We start from the raw sequence: 16,369 nt of genomic DNA on the forward strand, positions 1-16,369 counted from the left end.
TTTTCTTTTTATCCTTTTCTTTCTTTCTTTTTTACCGTATAATAGTTTTCATTCATACCCTGCTTCAACCATCACTTCTCTTTTATATCTCTTTTTTTCCCTTTTTTGAAAAAAAAGAAAGAAAGATAAATCTATCATTTAGAAATGCTCACTTAAATATGTATAATAGTACACCTACGTACATATTGTATATATGTTATACTTTTTCATAACCAACTTTGAATATAGTGTCAAGTCCTTAATTTTTATTGGCTTAATTTTCTTTTCTAAAAGAAAAAAACTCTAGCTTTTAAAAATTTTAAAATATATTTTAAATTTGAAAATTCAAAAACATTGTTCACTGTACGATAAAATTTTAAAAATGGTCAAAAATAAAAGAAATGACAAAAATTGTTCACTATAATGAATAGTCTTTGTTTTTAAGGAACAATTTTGTGAATTTTTTTCTTTTGAAGTATTGATTTATATATGTTCTTTCCAAAGTAGTTTGGATTAAGATAATGGAATAAAGGATCAGAAGAGTACTTATATGAAAAAAAAAATAGAGTATTTATGTAATTGGTTTTAAATTGATTTTTTCGAACATTTTGATTACCTTACTATATCAGCATCTTAAACTTTTCTTTTAAGACTTATGATATTATTGCAACTTTTGAAAAACAGTTTAAAAGATAATCTTTTGACAAAGTATTAAAGGCTTTTCTTCGTACTAACTCCAAGGATTTTTAAAATTCTTTAGAGATTTACTTTTAATCTATTGGAAGTTGAAAAATTATTTGTATAATTTAATCTGGAGAATAGATAGGTTCAACCTTCAAATATCTTCACAATTGTATAATATTGTCCAGTTTGAGTATACAACTTCGTGATTTTGTTTTTGGTATATCTTAAAATACTTCATATCAATTAATATAGTTGTTCTCACTTATATATTCAAGATTATCCTCATATTTAATCGATGTGAAACGTTCACCAAATTTATAAGTTTGGTTAGAATTTTTTTTTATCAACTCCAATTATTGAGTTGGTCAAATTGATAAACCAAATGATTCAAATAGGATTTTCAACTCAAATCGGATTGGATTGAGTTGTCACGTCGTACGAGTCATACGAATTGTGGAGTTAGTTGAATAGTGATAAATTGGGGAAATAAAATTGAAGTTATTGATTTTTGATACGAATTGTGGAGTTAGTTGAATAGTGATAAATTGGGGAAATAAAATTGAAGTTATTGATTTTTGAGAATGAATATATAGGGTAATTAGATAAGAAGAAAGAAGTTATTTTAGTTTAGGGATGAGATTGATATTGGATGGTAGAAGATTGAATAAAATGTAGTAGGAAAAAAATGAAGAGATTTGGAGAGCCAAGTCAGAAGCATTGGATGCATACGTGGGAGACCAATTAGACATTTTGTACACAATGGAGACGCGTGTGTAAACAAGCCCAAACCTATTTATCTATCTGAACGAATAGTATATGAGATTGACGGTGACGGTGGCTGTTTGGGAAACTGGGCCGGATAAAATACAAATTGGGCCTGACATGTACCCTTCTTTTAGGGCTTTAATTTGTTCCTTCAATTTCTTTTTTATTTTTGAAAATACTAAATAATTAAAACAATAGCTTTAGACGCACATTCATGCTTGTGTAATTTAGTGACAAATTCTTATGCAAAAATCTCTATTACTCCTCTATCATCTTTGAAAAGTAAATTTTATTAGTATAAAATCGTATTTAAAAGTCTACAACCATTTTATACAAGAATATTCCATGGTGAATTGAGAATACTTAGTTGTTAAAAGTATATTTTTTTTGTTCCGTTATTAAATAAACTAGTTGGTAGCACTTGTTATGTATATTAATTTTTTATTTTATGTAACTAAGTAAAAATAAAATAATTAATTATATAAATAGTATGATGCAATATTTATTTAAACATAAATTTTTAAAATACATTTTTCAGCTTCATTTTATTTAAGGATATTTTACTCAAGACTTGTTAATGCACGTGTATAAATCGAATTAACTAAATGATATAAAGAATTTGATAGTATGACTATGAAACAATCCATTTAATCAAACTTTATATCAATGTGAGTAGTTTATTTTTTATATTTATCAATTACACATCAAATTTCTGAATGAATTGGAATTTTGAACATCGTCATCGACATACTTATTATTATTTGGACATTTATACTAATTTTATATATTTTATACATTTTTAACACATTCTAGAAGTATAATTATTTAACGAATTTTCCAAGAATTATATTTAAATATTTTTTAAAATGAATAATTAAATTTAAACAAAAATATATTATCGAAATAATACAAATAAAAAAGACAATTTTTTTCCTTCGACCTCTCAATTATAAGATCAATGATATACTATTGTAGTAAGCACACTTTACATATTTGCATCAAAAGCATACTAATTAACTATAAAAAAATAATTAAAAGCTGAAAAATAGTTATTTGGCATCAGTATATCACTTTGTTATTTTTTGGAAATGTCGTTTCTAACTATTCTCTCCTTAATCTCCCACTTTTACATTCTTCATTCTTGAATTCCCGTCAAATTCTCTGCATCTTTTTTATTGGGTTGATTGGTTGCTCCTAAACATCACAAAAAGTTGATGAAGATTTGTGGGAACTTTTGTAGCAATTGACTCACAAATATTTATTTAAACTTGTTGGAAGACTAATTTCTTCATACCCTTAACATTTTATTGTGAACATGCATAGAAAAGAAAAATAATTGGATATACACAAATATTTGAAAAGGAAAAGATTTAAAAGATTGAAATGATTACAAAATAGTTAATATAAGAGAATGTGCAACGTGAATAGGTGAGAGATAAAAGAGATGGAAATGGTTTTAGAGAAATTTAAATCAAAGATAAAAAGTTAAAATTATTAATATCAAAGTATTTATTAATAATTAATTTCAAATTAAAAAATAAATAGAAAGTAAATTACAATAACACCCAGGTAAGAAACAAACAAATGGACTAAGAAGAAGGACAAAATTGAAAACAAAAAATTTCTTTCCTCGATCATTTTCTATATACTATAGATAGGAAGAAGACGGAGAAGTTATGAGTTATTTATGTACATTGATGATTGTTTGGTTGTGTTAGGTGCAAAGAGGGGGAGAGTTTGTGAGAATGAAGTTTTGGGAAAGCAAAAGCAAAGCAAAAGGCCACCCAACATTTCCCCCTCATCTCATCTCATCTCATCTCATGCTTATGTGGGACTATCCAACCATGTTCCACAATTTAATTTACATTGGGACACTAAGTGCATCACACTATTCTAACCCAAGTTGACATATTCATATATAAAACATTCACAACGACGTTTACATATTTCTAGTTTGTTTGTTGGTCTGGAAGATATTTTTCTTTTCGTCGATTTTATTTGAACTTTGAAGATATTTTTCTCAAGTTTAGCTATGACACATTATGATTAAAATTACTATAACAAAAATGTAACCAAACTCCAATGGCATAAATAGTTTAGTTAAAATCATTTTTATAGAAAAGATATTGTAAAGAACAAAAAAAAAAAAATGGTATTGTTTTCTTTTATTCCATTTATTAAGAATAATAGAGAAAAAATAGATTTATATACACAAAGTGTATGGTTGTATGTGAAGTATTGTTTTGCAGTCCAAATAATGTTTGGTTTAGAGAAAAGTTAATGAAAGTGTGAGATTTGTATTTATGACCACATAAACATTTAAGATCATAAGGAATAAGAAGAAAAAGAAAAAGAAAGAAAAAGGAATTTGAAGTATATGTCGTTAAAAAGTTAGATATAGAATAAAGATATTGGACAATCACCAACCGATTGATGTTTTTTAGTACAAAAAACAGAATACAAAGACAATGAATTATCATCATACATACTTTCATTTTATTTTTCTGCAAGAAAAAACCAATCACAAAACAACAGAGAACATGGACTATATGTTTTTTCGTCGTCTCTTTTCTCTTTTCTCTTTTAATAAAAATAGTTTTATTTCATAAAATAAACATTCTAAATAATAATATTATTATTAATGATCCCTCCAACAAAGTACCAAATTACCTAAAATAATAGAATTCAATTCAAGAAAAACTAATACATTTATGAGGAGAGAATAAAATGATGCATTGGAGGAACTAGTAAGTGTTCCCATTTTAGAGTGTGTTTGATACAGGATTCACTTTTCCTTTCAAATGTTGGTGTAAAATTGATTTTAAAATAAAATTGGGATTCATTGGACTCTTATTATTGTTATTAATATTTTTGGGGGTGGGGGTGGGGACGGGAGTTACCCAGGCAGGGTTCCGTAAAATACGAACCCGGTCCAATTTAGCTGTCCATCCTTTGGAGCTTTCCCAAACAAATAAACCTCTTTTTCTATTCTTCTTTTACTTTCCCTTCATTCCTTTTCCTTTTTATACCAATCTTTTCTTTTTATTTTCTCTATATTCATTCAACCAAAATACCCTTTTCAATTTCTCCACCCTTCTCTCTCATTCAAATTCCCATCCTTTTCTCATCTTATGTATCATACCATCCATAATTATCATACCACATATATATTTCTTTCCATCTTATGTATCTTCTATTGCCATCTTAGATCTATATCAACTTTTACACCTAAGTTATACCTATAGCTTCTAAATTTTATGGATATGAAAAGTTTATTCAAAATCAAAATATAGATAGTATGTAATAAATAGATGGAGGGAAAGACTGAAGAAGAATTATTAGAAGAAAGTTTAGAGAAATAAATAAAAGGGAAGGGAAGGGTGGGAGAAAAGGATAAGAATGGTAATCCATGTGAGGAGGCTCTAAAATGGACCCTCCCCTTTCCTATTACTTCACTTCTTGCCCACTAACATCTACATCTCCATCTTAACCTATTAAATGACCGGTGGGGGCACAACATATATGGATGGGACATAACTATATATAAATCAATTACCCCAATCAAAAACCCTTAACTTTACTTTTTTATATATCTTCTACATTTGCTTATACCTTGTATTAGTATATTCTTATATATATATGTATATACACACACACACACTTTAATTTATATAGAATTTAAATAAAACTGTGGGGGGACACTCATTAGTACACTGAAAGATGAAAGATGAACGATGGGATGGGCCTAGAGACATCTATGAGGTCAATATGATGATATTTATACAATTGTATATAAGGCATCAAATCAATCAGTTTGAAAATTTATTTGTTTGAAGGTGATGAGCATGCTTGCATTTTCTTCCTTTTGCTTTCATATATCTTTTTATCTATTTATATCCACCTTTTTACATGTGACAAATACAATTCAAATCAACCACCTTTTTTATTTGAGGGTTTTAATCTCTCAATCTAATCTTTTTCTTTCTTTTTTCTCTCTTTTATTCTTACATTTCTTTCTTAACATCTGTTCAAAACTAATCCCTATGTAAGTTAATTATGCTGTGTCTAATCAAAAAAACCAAGTACATGAAAATCACGTTATTAATTTGGTACTATAGTAGATGAAAGATGATTATTATTATCGTAACTTTAATGATTACCTTCCTATTGTACATGAGAATCGTGTTATTAATTATATTTGGCAGTATAGTAAACTAAAGATGATTATTATCATAACTTTAACGATTATCTTTATTGTACAAGTTAAAAGATGGAATGATGAGAAAAAAGATGGAGAAATTTATGTATGAATATAGAATGAAAGTGAGAAAAAAGTGCAATTAGCTCTCACTTTCCAAGGAATATGGCACAAAGTCTCACATGGTGTTGCTTGGGGATATTGAAAGATGATACACATAAGATTTGCTCTTCTATCTACAATATATATATATATATAGATATATATTTTTTCAATAAACATCCAAAACAAAAAAGAAAAAGGGTTTCAAAGTCCTCAATTTTTTCTCTCACATAAGTTGGGAAACCAATCACAATTTGACACTTGTCACATTGCTTATTGAATCACAAAATGGGATCTTGTGTTATCACTCACTTGGTTGTCTTAATCATCGATCCAACTAAAACACCCCCCAAAGCTAATAGATATACTCCCAAAACCCTAAATTATTGAACTTGGTGAGAGAGAGAGAGAGAGAGAGAGAGAAAAAAAAAGAGGGTCCTAATTCCTTCACATCTCCCAAACCCCAAACTCCCATCTTTATGCTCAATTATTAATTCATCCCTTAAAGAAAAATTACGTTTTTCCAATGCTTTATGTGAAGATTTCACTCTTTTCACTTACCCCTTTGTGGTTCGATTACTCTCTTTTGCTTTCTAATTTATTTTAAAAGCTTTTTTTTAAAAAAAATTCTCATGAAGTATTATTATTGACTTTTGTGGGTAGTTGATTGAGTATTGATATGATGTTCTTTTTTACTTAAAACTTGAAATATTATGAGTGGATGAAAACTAAAAGACAACAAAATCATGATTTAATTTCTTTAATTTAGTGAAGAAGTAGTTAGCTAGCGAATGAAGGGGAAGACTTTAATGGAAAATAAATTAAGAAAGAAAAAATATCTTATTGTTTTCATAATTTTAGTGAAATAAATATAGGTAGCACATATATCCCCCACATAGAAAATGTAGTAAGGCATTTGGAAAAACAAAATTTTGCAAACATAGAGTCTACTTTGCAAACTTTTTTTTACAACTTTATTTAATTTTTACTCTCTTTGATCTATAGATTTTTATCATGTACTACATGCTTATTATCCACTTATTAGAGATTAAACAATTTAAATAAAACAATTTTTTTTTTTGTTGAACAAAATAAAACACTAAAAATAATTAAATTATAGGTTGTAATGTTAACTTAAAAGTCATAAAGGTTGTATAGGAAAGGAAGAGGTGAATATAAGACAATTGTATAAGAAGCCCTATAAAAAGTTGAAAATAAAATTTTTCAATCACACGCTTATGTTATCATTAGCCAAAATATTAAAACGCTCCTAATTCCCCTTCTCTCTCTTATTTCCAATTTCTTTCTCTATCATTTTAACTAAGCCTTTTATAATAGAATCTTCTGCATCACTGAATTTTCATCGGTTGTTTCTTTCTCATGTATAAATATTGTTGAAAAGAGTTTATGTTGTAGATAGGATCTTTTTTTGGTATAGAATGGGTTCGTCTGGGTATGTGGATTCTTAGTAGGTGAGAAATAGAAATAGAGGCCGGAGATGAACACAGCGTGAAAGAGAAGAATGGTAAAAATAAATAAGAGCAAAAAAGAGTGATGGGTTAGAGTGTTAAATAGTTAATTTTAGTGTAATTAATAGTGTAAGAGAGTAGTGAAAGAGAGTAGAGAGAGTGATAGGGAGAATGAGAGAGACGGAGAGTTATGTGGATTTGAGGTAATTTCACCGAAATATAAACATAAACAAAAAAGTGTAAAAACGTAATTGAAACTTAGAAAGTAAGTCAAAACCTCCTTTCATTCTTGACATTTTCCAAGACAGATGTAGTGTTCGTTGCAACCAAAATATAAAACAAAAACCAAATAAAAGAAGAATGAAAAAACGAAAAAACGAAGAGAGATCAAGAAGAAAATGAAGAACAACTACTTTCTCTCTCTCCATCTCTCTCCCTTCTCTCTTCCTCTCCCATATTTCAATATTTCATTAATCTCTCTCTCCTCCAATACACAAAACAAACTCAAAATTTAAATTTAAAATTTTTTGCTTTCTTTTTCCTTTTTTTGTATTAAGGCAATGAAAAATAGCATAAGATGCTGCATATCCTGCATTCTTCCTTGCGGAGCTCTTGATGTAATTCGCATAGTCCACTCCAATGGCTACGTCGAAGAAATCACCGGCTCCATCAAAGCTTCCGATGTCATGAAAGCCCATCCTAAACACGTCCTTAAAAAGCCCTCCTCCCCTTCCTCCTCCGCCGCTCACGACGCCGCCTCTGCCCTCCCCAAGATCGTCATCGTCCCACCCGAAGCTGACCTCCAACGCGGTAAGATTTATTTCCTCATGCCACTCCCTCCCGACCCCGACAAGCCCCGCCGAAGAAAGAAGAGAGAATATTCCAATAATCATCATCGAACAACAACCGCCGCCTCCACCGCCTCCGCCGTACCCGACACCACCACCAACAGCATTTCCATGACTAATCTCCTCGTTTCCGATCACTACCTCTCCGAAATACTCTCCGACAAAGCTTCCACCCACCGCGAACGGCGGCGCGGCCGTGTCGGTGTCTGGAGACCTCACTTACAAAGCATTTGTGAATCACCCAGTGATATCTAAAAAAAAACGGCTATTCAGGTTGTGGGTTTTTCTTCTTCTTCTTCTTCTTCTTCTTCTCTTCTTTTTTTTTAAACATAAATATATATATCATCATAATTAAATTCCATTTCTTCTACATATCATGATCGTTCATAAATAAATTTTTTAGCAAAAAACTTTTTTTCTAGAGGGATCTGAATTTTAATTAAGACCTAATGTGGTAATTAAATCTCATTAGTTACAGATTTATGCTTAATTAATTTCCAGAGTTTTATTTTTTTGAATTTGTGGAGAATTTTGAGTGCTTGTAGAGAGAGAAGTCATGTGTGTATGTGCATGAACATAATTTTGAGTGATTGTGATATGATGATATGATTGTACAGCCTCCAATTATCTACCTTTCTTTTCTTTTCTTTTCTTTCCCCATTTTCTTATCCCATCATTTTCCTTTCATTTCTTTCCCATTTTACACTTTTTTACTTCTTCCTTTTTTTTTTTTTAAATTTTTTCTATTGTTTTCTTATAATTCTAACCACCTTAAAATTCACTTCAAACAAGCTATACACTTTTATATATGTAATTAATCAAATCTATATTTGTGTAATATATGTAGTAAATTATTGTATATGAATATCAGGGTATATAATAATTGTAGTCATTATAGGTTGAGAAACTTAAAATCTCATTTTCATAAAATTCTATCAATTATTTGATAAAATAGATCGAAATAAATAAATAATTTTGACACATCCTATTTATTTATTTATATATTTTAGGAGAAGTCGAAATCTAAATATTTCTACTCAAGTCTATTAACTCTCTTATTTATTTTAATACGATATATATATATATAACCCTTGTTTCTTTAGATTTTAATTTTCTTAGTGCTTCAATTTTAAGTATATTGTTTTTACTATAAGATCATGTGAGGAAAATAAAATGAACAGTAAATAGTATTACATCATATAACATGTAAAAAGAAATTAAAATAAAGTTCCAATGATTTATGGGTCATATCAATCTCTCGGCCCCATTGGATTTTTTTTGTTTAGTTTATTTTTTTATAAAAAAAATTATTTGTGAATTCGAAAGAGCCAACGAATTCTATGAATTTTATATTTTTTGTTTATAGTCAAATTGGAAAAGAAATTCCTGATTTTCTGCGATGCCTATGAAATCAATTTATAATATAATTAATGAGCATTATGGTTTTTATAATGAAACCCCACAAGCCTTATGGTCATTGTAAATGCCATTAACAATATCCCATCGCTTTGTACTTGTGGGGTTCTCCACCATAATATTTATTTCTAATTTCACAATTTGTTCTAAGTAATATTTAATTGCACAAATCATATACACACGTATTTATTTATATATATATATATATTTATTGTTAATACATTGGAATACTTTCTTTATAAATTTAATTTTAAGTGATTAATTGTTTTTCTTAGATAAAAAAAATATGTGAGAAGACAATGTTATTCATTACTTGGATTTAGATGAGGAAAGTGTTCGTCATAATTGTATAAATTTAATGGGATACATATAGTTTTAGGGGGGAAAAAAAAGTATCAAGTACAGATGATAATATACATTTTATCTTTAAAAAAATAAAAATTTGAAAAATTATTATAAATTGTAAAAATGTAAAAATATTTATAAAATATAGTAAAATTTTATGTTTATGTTGGACGGTGTATGTTAATATCATTGATTTTTCTATCATTATTTTATTGGTGATCAATGTGAACTTATATCACAACTACGATATAAATGATCAATAATGACAGTTATTTTCTATCGCGAACAAAATATGCGACAGTTATTTACAGTTATAGTATCGTCTGTTGTGAAAAGTTATTCAATAACAGTTTTCAAAAACTGTCATAATAAGTTTTTTCATGACAGAAAATAAATGTCATTAATTTTTATTTTATGACAACAAATAGCTGTTATATTTTATTTTATGACAACAAATAATTGTATCATTTGTTTATTAACGATAGTTACAAAAATGTTACAAATTTGTTTATTATGACATTTTTTATATGTCAAGGATATGTCAACCGTGATAGTTTTTATAAAAACAAATGTCATTTTTTCTATATCTACGACAGTTACAAAAATGTCACAAATTGATATATTATGACAATTTTTTCCTGTCAAGGATATGTCAATCGTGACAGCTTTTTATAAAAGCAAATGTCATTTTTTGCTATTGACGACAATTACAAAATGTCACAAATTTGTATATTATGACATTTTTTCTCCATCAAATATGGACAAATCGTGATAGTTTTTTATAAAATTAAATTGTCAATGTTTTAATATTGACAAGAATTACAAAATGTAACAAATTCGTATATTATGACATTTTTTCCCTGTCGTATATTCCTCAATTACTACCGTTTTTTATTCTTCTTCTTGTCGCTAATTCCATTATGCTAACCATTTCAATGACAATAATGTTCTAATACATCACACCCATATTGAAACAAAGACTCCACACTTTAATATGTATACGCTATAATACACTTTATAATATTCGTATACCCATTAAAAGATAGTTTACATACAAAAAGAATAAACATTAAGATATTTAGGTACCAACAAGCTTAACATCACACTACAAGAAAATCTACCTACTACGACAGTTGTATACATCCCAAATTGAAAGGAGGAAAGAAAAAGCTGTCACAAAAGCTAAAAAATCGGGTTTTTGACGGGAAAAGACGGAATTTTTCAAATTTCACTTTCCGCGATAGTTATTTGGTGTCATAAAAGATACAAAAAATGAATTTTTAAATTTATTAAAATAAAATTTATTTTAAATAAAAAGTTTATTAAAATCTGATTTTTTTCTTAATTTCAAAAACATTAAATAATTTATTTATTAAAATAAAACATCTCCAAAACCCTTTTTCTCCACCACCTCCTCCTCCTCTTCTTCTGCTTCTCTCTTCTTCTTTTTCTTCTTCTTTGCATCGCCCTCGTTCTCGATTTTTCCTCCCTTCCGCTAACCATCTCTCTCCTCTCTCATGCACATCGGGAATAATGAGACTTTTCGTCAACGACACGTCTGAAATCTCCCTCTTTCTCTCCTTCAGTCGACGCCACCACCCAATACCCTTGCATCGCTGAACTAACTAGTGAAACTCAGCCATTATTTCTATTGTTTGTATTTATACATTATATTAACTTCAAATGCTTTCATTTTACCCAAATGTGATATATTGATGGTTCTTTTTAGAAAAACATCTCTCATAGTTTTGCTTTTATAGGAGATATGTGTTTGTTTTGTCTACCATCCTATTCAATATTTTTGTTTACGATCATTTTTCTAATTTGAATCTACATTTTTTTTCTTTATGGTTGGCTATGTGATGAAGCATTTTGGTAGCTTACAATGTGTTTGATGAAATACCTCAATGAAGCATTTGATTGATTTTTAATAAATTTTTTCGTTCGAATTAGGAAATCAAGGCCAAGGGAGATTTTATGCTATGAGCTGAAGCTTTGAGAAAAAGAGAATGAAAAATGAAATGTGAGATTTTAAACTTTGATGGTGTGTAGGGTCTTTTTGTTTGTCTATGCATTTCCAAGTGAATTTGAGTACTTTTGATTTTTCTATTGATCTTTTTTTATGGTTGCTATTGAGTTGTATCGTAATTGCCTGATATTTGTGAGGTAAGACACTTGCTATTAAACCTAAATGTATCACCCTAATTTTGAAACTCATAACAAAGTTACCCAGTCTCTAAGGAACTTTACCCCGAGTTACAACTGGGGGTGATCTCAAAACAACCAATGTCAATATCTTCTTTAAAGATCCTTCAATACTTTCACCAAGAACAACATAATAATCAACAATCAAATTGTCATCAATTGAAGAGCATGAAGTTGAAATTGGGTTTTAAAGTGGAGTTGAGTGTGGGGTTAGACTTGAAATTGGGCTTACAATTGGAGTTGGTACTTATATTTGGACTTTGTGAACCTTTATTTGTTGAAGGTGATGAAGTCATTGATTTTTGGAGCCTAGCAAATTATCGACAAAATGAAACAACAATAATAGTGATATACAAAACTTAATACTAGAAAAGTCAATGAGCTCATGACTTGAGAAATGAGTTAATGTATTTCACTCTCCAAAGTTCTTGTATTTGTCTCAGATATGTATGTGTCTATTGTTTATTAGCTTACCAAAATGTTCTTCACTCTCCAAAGTTCTTGTATTTGTCTCAAATATGTATGTGTCTATTGTTTATTAGCTTACCAAAATGTTCTTCAATACATATCTAATGTCCAACTCACAAAGACTTGGTAACACTAAAATGTTCATATTCTTTTTGCATAATTATTGAGGCATAAGTCTAACCAATTTGTTTAATATCATTTGATAGTATAGAAGTTTATGGAGCCCTTGTTTAGATAGATTTCTTTTAAATGTTCATATTCATGGAGCCCTTGTTTAGATAGGTTTTTTTTTTTTACAGTTTAATATATTGAAATGTCCCTTGTTTATCCTTTTTATGAATATTTATTTTATAAGAAGCATAAAATGAAAAATTTGAGCTAGTTTTCATATTATTTGATCCTAGATATATATAGAAGATAAAAACTTTGAGGAGGTGAGGAAACTAGTATTTGGAGTATATTTATGTATGAGACTTGCACTTTATATTTTTATCCTAAAGTGTACATACTGAAAACGACTTGAAGTTGTTGCGATAAATTTTGTAATAGTACCATCTTACTATGCACGAATGATAAATTTTGAGCAAGAGCCATTGTTGTAGCAAACAGGTTTTTAAGTATATAACATTTCTATTTATAAGTAGTATATCATGTAAGTTTTCTCCTAAATCTCCATCAATGACTGCATATCTCTTTCTATACGACCCTTTTTGTAGCATATCTCCATTGCAACAATGTAAGTATCTTATCTTTCTCTCTTCCACTTGTTAAGTATTTGGTTGATATCTTTTCTTAGATTGTCACCGAGTTCATTAACCTAAACCTCCATCAACAATGTCTTCACGTTGCAACTTGTAATAATGTTTCTTGTCTTCTTCTGTTTTTTTATCTACTTATAGTTCATGTTGATTGTATAATAGTAGTGTAACTGTTAAGCTATTGATTTTGATATTTGAGACCCCATTGTTAAACTTTAGACCAATTGGTCATTGTCTATCTTTTATTATGTACTTTAATCACATCTTTCTTTTGAAATATATATGTATTTTGTATGTTTATAGTTTTATCATTTAGGCACAAGTTATTTACAGAGTATTGCACTCAATTGACCAACGGTTTCCAAATCCCACAATGTTTTCATTCGCCTTGTGCAGTTTCAGTAGCCGCGGGGGAAGTACGATCGCGTGAGTTCTTTCTTTCTCCTTCGCTCTTTGTTTCTTCTTAACCCTAATTATTATCTCTGATTTTGAATAGTTTTGTACATTTTCACATTGGACTTTGTTAAATGATTCTACTTTGAAGTTGATATATCTTTTTGTTTCTAGTCATTTTCGAGTTTGGTTGATATATCTTTTTGTTTGTTGAGATGCAACCTAGCAACATTTTCAATTTTAAAAACTGATTTTTACTATAAGTAATTGCATGTTCTGAGTTAGATTTGCTTATAGGAGATGGTTATAAGGTATGCTTTTCTCTTTCCTTTTGTCCTCCACATTTCTTTTTCAATTAAACCATTTGAGATATATATTTTTTTAACTGATTGCTAAGTTAAAAAGGATGTGCTTCCTTATTATTCATTCCACTGTGTTGTTGTAACCACAAAGTTCCAATTGGACAAGAGAACTATAAGCATTACTTTCTTATCGATATTTGAAATTTCACAAGAGCAATTCATTATAACATCTTTTACTATTTTGTTTCATTCATATGGTATATTGTTCTTCTTCATATTTGGGGACTTGTAAGTTTTATCTAATTATGTCATATGGTTGTTAACTAATAAAAAGACTTGTTAACATATCCTCATCTTCAAAGAATTCCAGGTTCTCTCTCTTAGTGTGTGGGTGTGAGTTTACTTTTTTTGGGGTGTTCTGGTAGTTCTTGAGCCTAAATACATGTTGAAGTGTTATGACTATCGTGCCGTTATGGTAGTTTTTTTTTTTTTTTTTAATTTTCCTATTGGCTAAGGATATATGTTTTATGTGTGCCATTTTCACTGTTCTTTATTTTATTGGGTGGAGGGGATGGACAAAAGTTTGGGCACACTAGTTATTCTTCTATAATTTCACTATTGTTTTTTATTTTTCAATCTTAAATCAATGGGAGTATTAACTTATAACCTATTGGCTAAAGACATGTTATGTGTGTGCCATTTTCACTGTTTTTTATTGTGTTGGGAGGGGGGCTGGAATGAAGGGTTGAGATGTTCTTTAGTCACACTCTAATTAAAATGAGATTTTGTTTTCTTACTAGGTTTGGAATAATCTATTGGAGCAATGAATCCAACTTGGAGCAATTGATTGATATAACACTTTTTTTGTTTTTTTTAGAAATGAAGGATTCGACGATGGTTCAAGCAACAAAGAATATTTTTAGAGGTGAAGGATTACCGGTTGGTTGTTCATGCTTGTACAGAAAATCATGTTATATGTATTATGATGGTATTTACACTAGTTTTGAGTAAGGGCTATAATTCCATACTTGTAAATTGTTCAAACTTGATTGGAAATGTACGAATACTACAAAGTGCATTATAATGTGTATATATATATATTAAAGTGTTGACCATTTGTTTCTATATGAGTGTTATGTATTATAACATATTGTCGTTCAAATGGTTCGTGTAATGGTAGAGCGACAAGGAGAACAAAGAAAAACGGTAGTAATTGAAGAATTTGCAACAAGAAATAAATATCATAATTTATGAATCTGTTTATGAATTTGTTACACTCCATAATTATCAATATTAAAACAATGACATTTTTTTATAAGAAATATTGTCACGATTGCCCTATATTTGACAGAAAAAAAATGTCGTCAATAGCAAAACAATGACATTTAATTTCTAAAAAAACTGTCATGATTCACACATCCTTGACATTTAAAAAATGTCATAATAAACGAATTTGCGACATTTTTAAACTCTTGTTAATACACAAATGATGATAGTTATTTGTTGTTATAATATAAAATATGACAGTTATTTGTTGTCATAAAATAGTAATTATAACGACATTGATTTTCTGTCATGAAAAAACTTATTGCGACAGTTTTCGAAAACTTTCATGAAATGACTTTTCATGACTTCCGCTTCTATGACGGTAAATAACTGTCATAGATTTTATTCGCGACAGAAAATAACTGTTGTCGTAGACCACTTTTCTTGTAGTGTCAGTACATTGGAACCAAACTTTTTCTACTAACCATACAAAAAGTCCTATTTCAATCCATTGCTCCATCTATATAAATTTGCTACAGAAAGTCATACTCAATCAGAACTTTAGGTTACCATGCGCATCACAAATGACAACATGTTCAATTCTACAATCTAACTTCTTTCTAAATAAACCAGCTTACAGCAACAAGTACATGTCAAATGTAGTTGTGATCATGGTCAATAATTATGCATGAAGAAAAACAAATCACTCATTGCTTATGGTTTATTAAAGAACCACTACTAGTATAAATTTGTTACAGGCATCATGAATCATATGGTGCAGAAACTTTACCAGACATTGAATATATCTAGAGGCAAAAGATAAATGAAGAACGTGTCTTCGCTAAAGAGCAATAGATGCGAACTTTTCCCACCACTAACTTGTAAAATGATGACTCCATTAAACAAACCCTAAAACAAAAAGGTGAAACAGTAATTTAAAACTACTCAAACATAATAGGATGAGTATAGGTATCCAAAAAAAACTACTATACTATTGAAGGATGAGCTCTCTGTCTTACCAAAAGGTCAAATCAACTTCACTACTATTGGTTTGCATCTTTAATAATAACTAATAAAAAACGGACAATGGGTAGCAAATTGTAACAAACATGAAGGATAGCTCGTCAACACAAAACGCAAAGAAGTTAAGAAAAACCATTCATAAAACCAT

The 16,369-nt window shown here is 29.0% G+C and overlaps 1 protein-coding gene across 1 annotated transcript; it reads left to right on the top strand.

The window, feature by feature from the left end:
• The first annotated feature begins 7,614 nt into the window (after positions 1 to 7,614).
• Positions 7,615 to 8,697, top strand: LOC101205379. The gene has a single exon (XM_004150163.3). The coding sequence runs from the start codon at positions 7,758 to 7,760 to the stop codon at positions 8,298 to 8,300; it is 543 nt and encodes a 180-aa protein (XP_004150211.1). The 5' UTR covers positions 7,615 to 7,757; the 3' UTR covers positions 8,301 to 8,697.
• Positions 8,698 to 16,369: the final 7,672 nt, after the last annotated feature.

The sequence above is a fragment of the Cucumis sativus genome, chromosome 1 (genome assembly GCF_000004075.3).
Source record: "Cucumis sativus cultivar 9930 chromosome 1, Cucumber_9930_V3, whole genome shotgun sequence".
NCBI lineage: Eukaryota > Viridiplantae > Streptophyta > Magnoliopsida > Cucurbitales > Cucurbitaceae > Cucumis > Cucumis sativus.